The 9,626-nt window shown below is 27.6% G+C and overlaps 1 protein-coding gene across 1 annotated transcript; it reads left to right on the forward strand.

Annotated features, from left to right (window-relative positions):
- Positions 1-4,812: 4,812 nt before the first annotated feature.
- Positions 4,813-9,332, forward strand: LOC123228569 (putative laccase-9). Its single transcript, XM_044653971.1, has 7 exons — positions 4,813-4,940; positions 5,124-5,275; positions 6,542-6,786; positions 6,885-7,010; positions 7,093-7,684; positions 7,883-8,235; positions 8,993-9,332. Exons 1-7 carry the CDS (start codon positions 4,851-4,853, stop codon positions 9,181-9,183), a joined length of 1,749 nt encoding a protein of 582 aa, XP_044509906.1. The 5' UTR covers positions 4,813-4,850; the 3' UTR covers positions 9,184-9,332.
- Positions 9,333-9,626: the final 294 nt, after the last annotated feature.

Genomic DNA, 9,626 nt, shown 5'->3' on the forward strand with positions numbered 1-9,626 from the left:
ATACAGAACTGAAATTTAAAATCTATACGTTGAAATACCTTAGAATGTGAAAAATCAAAAAATTGATTGAAAATCTGAAAAGTATGAGTCAAAATATCCTAAAATGACCAAAAATAAAAAAAGAGATTTGAGTTTTGAAAACTAAACGTTGAAATAACTTAAAAATGAAAAAACTGAAATATCAAACGAAAATTCAGAAAGTACATAAGAAAATAGGCCTAGAAAATACAAAAATAAAGAAACAGATATAAAATTCAAAAATGGCATGTTCAAGAACCCTAAATCAGAAAAACGGATGTGAAATTCAAAAACTAAACATTGAATTAATCCAAAATATTTTAGTAAATTGGGTTGAACAATTTATAGAGACATCAATAATATGTATCATGAACATTAATAAGTAAGGTTTGTATATGTGTTTCAAAGAGCAAATAAAATTGTAAATTAGATGTCTAAATTTTTTTTGAATTTATTTAATAAATTGATATTTTATTAGGGTCTACTAATAATGAAGTTATAAGGAATTTTGTTGGTAAAAAATATTGAAACTTCAAACTTAAATTAATATCTCCATTTATATGTTAGTTTTTTGGGTCTTTGCCCCAATCTTGTATTTAAAAAAAAAAAAAAGAACAATTTTTAGTTTTCATTTAATATTTTAAATTATCTTTATAACTAAATTTGCCTTGATTTTAAAAACTATTCAAGACATTGATAGATTAATTTAATTAAAATTTTTAATATTTTTGTTCTTTTTATTGCCAAAATTTACCAACGATTTATTTTGAACCCTATAAATTATAGTGTCAACAAGAAAACTGTATAAAGTTTTTTTTTTTTTTATTATTTTGATCTAAATTTTGTATTATAATTAGTGAACAAAATTTTTCTATTTTCATTTTAAAAATTTTTATCAGAAAATTATTATAAACACACTTTCAAAATTTCATAAAAAACGTAAAAATTGTAAATGAGACCACCTAAATAATTATCAAGCCAGTCTCCCAATCAACTGAAATAATTATTTGTTTTGAAGCTGTAACTTGTGTGATTAATATGATTTTAATCCTTTTCATTCTAAATGACATGTTAAGGAGCCAAGGTAGGTCGGGTTGTGTTGTGCCGTGCTAGTCTCGGTTTGACTTATCATATTGAGCAAAAACCTATTACAGTGTAAGTCTTAATGGTTGAGCTAACTCGTCATATATTAAAGACCCGCAATACAACCCACACTTTAGGAAGTCATGTTATGTCATATCTTTAATGAGATAACTTATAGGTTTTTATCAAATTGATCTGTTAATTTATTAATAAAAATAATATTTTTATTATAGAATTAAATAAAATTAATTTGTATTTACTTTCAAATTAATAGGACCGAGGAGAACAACTTCAAAATTTTATTGATAATCTTTTACTTGTGGAGGACTAAAGTGGTTATATGATAGAAAAAAATAAAAAATAATACAAATCAATTAATTTATATAAAAATAAAATTATGCATACAAATAAATTATATAAATTTTTTTGTATAATCTGATATGACAACTTGTAATTAGGTGATGTGATTGTTTACTTTTTCTTTCACTTCAATATCACCAATCAGATGTTACTACATTAAGTTGTATATAAAAGTTTATATAATTTATCTATATATATAATGTTACTCTTTATATAATATATAAATTTTTATTTATATAATTTTTATTCATTTTCAATGTCCAAATTATTGAAATCTTCAAATGTATCTTTTGCTTCATGATTCAACAATTTGAATTCAACGATCGTTGAATCTTTCATACACATTATGATATCGACCATATCAGGGTGTTAATTGCATCACTTGTGATCAAATATGCATTCATCTACTCTACAAGTTTATTCTGATACTACAGTTGACAATAGAGGCATTAGTAGATTATGTGTTATGACAGAAAACATATGATAAGTGACTTGATGTGCTTTCTACCAACTTAGAATATCGAATGTGTCACATTCTTGATTCATTATTTCTGGACAATGATCCATCAGTATAATTTGAACTTTGACTTACATGGTTTCTTACATTTGTGCAAGAGAAACCATAAACGCGACTTATATTTGAATAAATCCCCTGAACTTACCTTTGGGTTAGGAATTTGTGAAGTCATTTCATATTTAATTTTATAAATATTATATATTTCAAGTTAAAAAAAAATCTTAAATCTTCTATTTTATAAGATAAGCTCAAACAAATTTTCACTTATAATTTCTAGTAAAACTTTCACTCTTAGTAATTTAGCTTAGGGTCTAGAACTATGACAATAGCAAATAGTAAAGATGTTTTTTTTCTAATATTTAAAAAAATTTTCTTTCATTTCTCTGGAAATATCTTAACAAACATTATGATATCTATATATTCTTTTAAATATCACTAATTTCTACCATAGAATATAAAAGTAAACAAAGAGTGGGACAATACACATCAGAGCATTGATCGATGATGGTTTTTAAGGGCTCTAACATATTCATTAAAACATTGTCAATGTTCCAATCATAGTTAGTTAAAAAAATACGTTCTCGAATTCTTTTGGTTGTGTATTGAAAAATTGTGTTATAATTATTTCATATCTTTCACATGTTTTTAACATGAGATATGTTGAATTTCATAAAGTTTTAACATCAGTTTTTTATTTTTTTCGTTTTAATCTTATTTGTTTATAGATTTGATGATATGTTTGTATACGTGATGAATATAATAAAATGTAAGCGATGATATGTCTAATTATTTTTTTTCGATTTTTGGCTAAACTTAAACTATTTTAAGTTATTAAATTTAGAATAAAACTATGTGTACCCACTTTGGATACATAAATATGTACACATTTATATGTGTCATTATGTGATTGGATAATTTTGAATTAAGAATAAAATAATAATCAATTATATGATGATACATATGAGTGTGTATATATTTGTGTACCCAAAGTGGATACACATAGTATTGCTCTTAAATTTATGATATGACATGTATATTTAATGTAAATGTGATATTGAAACTGGAATTGGCCGGTTTCTCAAAAAGGAAACCAGAATTTAATGTTCGAATTTAAACCATCACTGTCTGAATCTTAAAATATATCAGCTGTGGTTGGTGAGATTTGTGCACATGTCACCTCTAACAAACAATCCAATTAACATTAATATAATTTATTTTTATAAAAAAAAATTGTTAATAAAATTAATCCCTTTGAAATATACTAAACTAACAAAACAACAGTTTTCCTAAGATTTTGTAAATAATTAAATTTGAAAATAGACTATAAAAACATAATTTAAATAAATAATTGAACAGATAGATATTTTTATCATCATATGATCATATCTTAATCTCATCAGCCGGAAGGAAAATTTGAAGCAACCGCCAAAAGGCACGCCCAAAGTCAAAACCTACCAAGCGGCCACGCGCAACTAAGCAGTTGGCACCCAACACGCATGTGCCATGCGGGCTGGTGATAGGTTTGGCTGAATTAATGTATAATGGACCACACGAAACCTTCCCTCATGCCTCATTGCTAGAAAACATAAAATTAATCTATATAACCAATTAAAATAATAATTCATTTGCATAATAAACATTGAATAAATTAGATAAATCATCCAATTAAAAATAAAATTTGGCTAGCAAAATTTCTTATCATTTACATTATATAAAAGAGTAATGTTATGCATACATATTTTTTATACTTAATTTAAATATATAAATTATATATCACTATGTGATTAAATATTAATTTATCTTTAATTTAAAATTATTTAATCATATGATAATACATATCTAAATTATATATTACAAGTGTATACGTATAATTTTATAACAGATTCAAGTTTGAGTCCTATATATGCCAAAACAAACTTACCCTCACAAGGCAATGGAATATTATATTAATCATGTCAACTTGATGGTCATCTCTCACTTCTAGTCTGGTTCTGTTTCGAATTGATTTACCCAAAGATAAATCCAATTCTAAATTAATCTATAAACTCTGATTTTGACATTTTAAACATCAGTTTTTTCATTGCCATGTTATATATAATGAAATATTCTATCTATGTACAAAATCAAAATTACAAGTAATATGATCGGAACCAAAATTTTGCAGAATGTATAATTAACCTACCCCCAATTGCATATCTTCGTCCTTTGAATACAAGGGCTTCCAGACAATCTGAATTACATGAAATGGTGTATGTGCATATTAAATTCGTTATTTAATTTAATGAGCGAAATAACTCTGAAGTTAAGATAGAAAGAATGGAAGATGTAACAACTAGTCAAGCAGCTGTTGAATTACTTGTCATGGCTTTTTTCATTTTGGGGCCCAATTTTTGGTACTGTAGTGATACAAATGTGGAAAATATGTTTTATTTTAGGGGTCAATTATTGGTTCATTAAATAAGTGGTCTTTGTCTCTAGGCGGTGAGGCCGGGGGAACGTTTATGGTGGATCTAGGAGAAAAGACGCTGGAGGGTTGAAAATGAAACCTAAAAGGGGGAAAAGGTGATTTTTTAAAATTTAATCCTAAAAAAATTGTTAATTTTTTAAATTAAAAAAGAAAATGAGATAAAGCGTTATTATTTTTAATAGATTAATAGGTAAATAATAATTTTATTATTAAAACTAATTGATTCTGTTAATTTTAAATATATTTGAGTGAGAGTTTAAATTTTTAATATTTAATAGGTATTAATTTGATAAGTCAACAAACCCTGGGTGGGAATAGATCTTTTGGCCTTTTCATAACTATAAAAGGAAACCTAGCTAAGAGGCCTTTTTAGGCAACCAAGAGCATACGAGTGCTTTGAAGATAATGGGTTTTCTTCAACAGTTGGTGGTAATCAGCGGATTTGCTTTGCTGGTCTGCTTGGTGCAAGCGGAAGTTCATTACCATGACTTTGTTGTAAGAGCTAGCTTTCACTCATTGATCGTCACTTTTTATTCTTGCTTTAAGGACATGGCTGAATGACTGATATCTCCGTATTCATACATATTTGTATGCAAGCATAGATCTTCCTGTGACTTCTTCTTCTTCTTCTTCTTCTTCTTCTTCTTCATAATTGTTTTGTCTTGTGATGATATGTAGCTTAGGGAGGAAAATTTGACCAGGCTGTGCAACACCAACAAAAGGATGCTGGTAAACGGCCAGTTTCCTGGGCCAACCCTGTATGTTCATAAAGGTGATATTGTTTTTGTTAACGTTCATAATCAAGGAGGTTACAAACTCACAATCCACTGGTTATTTCTCTCTCTCCCTTCTCAAATATTACATATTATATTGAATCAATTACCATATGATTGGTTATTATTTTATCTTTAATTTTTAACTGTTTAATTGTATGATAATACATCATTATTTGTACATATAATACTATTTTATATAAAATTAGATACTGAACAAGGGGAAAATGACTTAAAATAATATGAAATAATTTTCTTTTTTAATTTTGGGATGAAAATTTTGGAAATATTAGTTTAGAGTTTTCATAAATGTTTTTTTTCCATAAAAGTTAATAGAGCTGATATGTTTCTTTGTTTAATTTCTTTTTACCGCGTGATTGGATATATCTAAATTAGAGATAAAATAACACAGTTATTATTTATACATATAATTTTATTGTTCAAATATATATACACATAATAAAATTATGTGTACTCACTTTAAGTATATAAATGAAGATATACTTGATATGTGTTATTAAGTGATTGAGTGATTTTAAATTGAAAATAAGGTCAAATGACTATTTCCCAACTTTCCAAACTATCGAAAATCTAAGTGCCAATCCATCTATTAAATTTTATTGTTACTGTCAAGGTAAAATTGTTATTTAAAAAAAAAAAACTATAAATTCATCATATTTTTTCCTCAGGCTTAAAAACTAAAAACTTTCCTTCACCCAAAGTTTCATCAAGAGTGGATATTTGAGTTTTTGAAATCCTATGAATATCAGTTTGAGAGTGAACTAAACATTGCGTGGGAGTAAGTGTTTTGGCCTTATAAATAAGTTTATTTTTTTTCTAATCACGATTAAATTTTCTAACATGTTTTCTTTTATTAGAAAACATGATTTAAAAATTTTATTTAATAAAAAGCCTGCAGACCAACCTGTTAGGGTCCTACCGTGGGCTTTATAAATCTGTAGCTGACTCAACATGAAAGATAACATGCCTTGGACCCAATAGACTGCATTAAAGATGACCCACCCACCAATGTGTTTAGGAGTGAGCAAAGTTGGTGAGAATTAATAGATACAAGTAAAGGTTTATCTCTTTGTTTTTTTTTTTGTTTTTTTTCATTTTCATTCATATACATACATATATATATCTTAAATGATATAAAAATAGAGTTTAATTTGATCAACTAGAGACTTAAAAAAGAGTTTTTTTGCTTTGTGTCCAATAAAAATTATATTTTATCTCTTTAGATTCCATTTAATATTAAATTTTTAATTACAATTTCTAAATATAACGAAAAGAATTTTGTGTGAAATTTCTATTTAACAGGCATGGGGTGAGGCAGCCAAGAAATCCATGGTCAGATGGTCCTGAATACGTTACACAATGTGCAATAAAACCAGGGACAAATTTCACCTATCAAGTTATATTTTCTGATGAAGAAGGCACCCTTTGGTGGCATGCTCACAGTGATTGGACAAGAAACACTGTTCATGGCGCCATTGTCATTTATCCTGAACAAGGATCTACCTATCCGTTTCCTCTCCCTTATGCTGAAGAAATTCTCGTACTTGGTATTTTGCATTTCATTTACAAATACTTCTGAATATGTAATTAAATAGACAAATAATGTGTCATAATATGTTTGGGTGTTTCTATCATGTTCTTTCAGGATCTTGGTATATCCAAGATGTCAATCTCTTAGTTGACTATGACCTAGAAACAGCAGCAGATTTACCCAAGTCGGATGCATACACAATCAATGGCCAACCTGGAGATTTCGCCCAATGCTCTAAAGGTATACACAATAATCCACATAAAACGAAGAAATATTTGTTTAGCCTTTACAGATGTGTGTTTGATGAATTATATGTTAACAGAGCACACACATCGTTGGATGGTCGATTATGGGAAGACTTATCTTCTCCGTCTAGTGAACGCTGTGATGAATGCAGAAATGTTTTTTGCCATTGCTGGGCACAATCTCACAGTCGTTTCACAGGATGCTGCATATCTCAAGCCAATTTTCACAAGCTACATCGTCATTGGCCCTGGACAAACCATGGACGTTCTTGTTACGGCAGACCAAAAATCTCTGGGTGGCCAATATTATATTGCCGCCAGACAATCCTATTCTGGCAAAGCCAGTTTCATCACATATAACAAATTTAATGTCACAGCTATTCTCCAATACATCGATGGAAACTACACACAGGATCCAGAAACCATAGAGTTTCCCACCTCTCTTCCTGATTTTGCAGATGAAAATGCCGCAGTCAGCTTCAGAAACAGAAAAAGGAGCTTAACGGTTCAGGATGTGCCCAAGAATATTACTACTAGAATGTACGTTGCGGTCGCGGAAAACCAGTTCATGTACAATCATTCAGGGAGTCTTACTCCCTCTTCAGCTTCAAGCTTGAATAATGTCACCTGGGTGAACCCTTGGACAGATGTCCTTGAAGCATATTATAAGTAAGATAGTTGTACCAACCAATAAAACCATACATATCTACTTTGCTTACATAAATAGATATAAATTTGATATATATCATCAAGTAAATAAGTTATTTATGTACTTAAAAGTGGATACGTATAACATTAGTTTCGAATAAAACTGTCCTTAGAATATTACAAAAGTAACAAAAATAATAAATCTTTTAATTGGTGCAGGAACATGACAGGATTTTATACTGAGGATTTTCCGGACTATCCTCTAGAGTTCTACGATTTCGTGTCGGATACCATAAACACATCGCAATCGTTGTTGGCGACGAAGGTGAAAGTGCTTAAATACGGTGAAGAAGTGGAGATGATATTTCAATCATCCAATGTTTTGAATGCATCGGAGAATCATCTCATGCATCTTCATGGACATAGCTTTTACGTGGTTGGATCAGGTTATGGCAATTTTGATTTTGATCAGGACCCTGAATCTTACAATTTGGTTGATCCACCCCTTATCAGTACTGTTAACCTTCCCAAAAAAGGATGGGTTACTGTTAGATTCAAAGCACTTAATCCTGGTATGTTTGCTCTTCACTCAAATTTTGGTTTCAGGAGTAAGATATCACCCAAAAAAAAAAGGGAATAAAATAAGTGGGAGGAAAATAACAGTCAGACAAATATTTGATTGTTATAAATATTATTTTTATTATTTTAATAATTAATTATTTATATTTTTATTAATAATAAATAAATTCATAAGTTTAATAAAGAAAAAATAGTGATTAAAAATCTATTCTTTATGGTTAAAAAATTTTAACAATAGAAAAAATTTTACCATTAAAAAGTGTTAATGATAAAATAATTCATTACATGTTGTTATAGTTTTTTTCGTTAAAAATAATAATGATAAAAATATTTTAAATGAGAAAAATTATAATGATAGACGATGATGAAATATTTTTTGTTATAAATTTTTAACGATAGAAAATAGACTTTTAATAATCAAGTTATTCTCATTAAAGTCATAAATTTATTATTTTTAACAAAATTATAAATAGTTGATCTCCAAATTTATGAAAATAACACTTATAATAATGACGGAATATTTATGCAATTCTTATTTTTCTTTTGTTAATGTTAATTTTTTTTTAGTATCACTACAACAAATTTCATAGAAAGTAACAAAAATTTTCGTCCAAAAAAATAAAAAATTTGTTCTTAAAAATTAAAAACAAAATGTATTTAGAGATCAAATATTTCATCCTTAAATTGAATATTTGTGATAGTGTATATATATACACATTAATTTGAACAATGAATGATGAATTTGGGCAGGGGTGTGGCTGTGGCATTGTCATTTTGATAAACATTATACTATGGGAATGAACACCGTTATTATAGTGAAGAATGGGCCAACCGCTGAGACATCTATGCTTCCGCCACCAGCTTACATGCCTCCTTGTGATGCTCCTTCTACAATTCAGAAGAAGACATCCCAATTTTCAACCAAACAAACGACTGTCTAAGTGAATTTGTTTATCCTGGGCATAAGTTATGTATTAGCAAATGATCTACAACTAGTTAATTGATCTTATTATGAAGAAGTTAGTACTTTTGTTAAACTTTCAATTTTAATGAAGGATTTAATGAAAAAGAATAAAATAATTTTAACGCAGAGTTTTTTTTTTAAATTTTATTATTCTATCAGTTTTGGAATATATATAATTATATATGATTTAATTTTTTAATAAGTAATTAGATATACAATTTTTTTCATATTTATTTTATCATTTATTTTACACATTTATATTATGTTTTATAAAACTATTATTCAATTAATTTTATTTTTTATATATATATAAATGAATGATTTTAAAATGTTTAAATTGTAATCCAAACTAAATCAAATTGTATTTTTCTAGTTTGGTTTAGATTTTTCAAATTGTTTTTATTGTTTGATTTGAAAAAA

The sequence above is a fragment of the Mangifera indica genome, chromosome 11, assembly GCF_011075055.1.
Source record: "Mangifera indica cultivar Alphonso chromosome 11, CATAS_Mindica_2.1, whole genome shotgun sequence".
NCBI classification, from domain to species: Eukaryota; Viridiplantae; Streptophyta; class Magnoliopsida; order Sapindales; family Anacardiaceae; genus Mangifera; species Mangifera indica.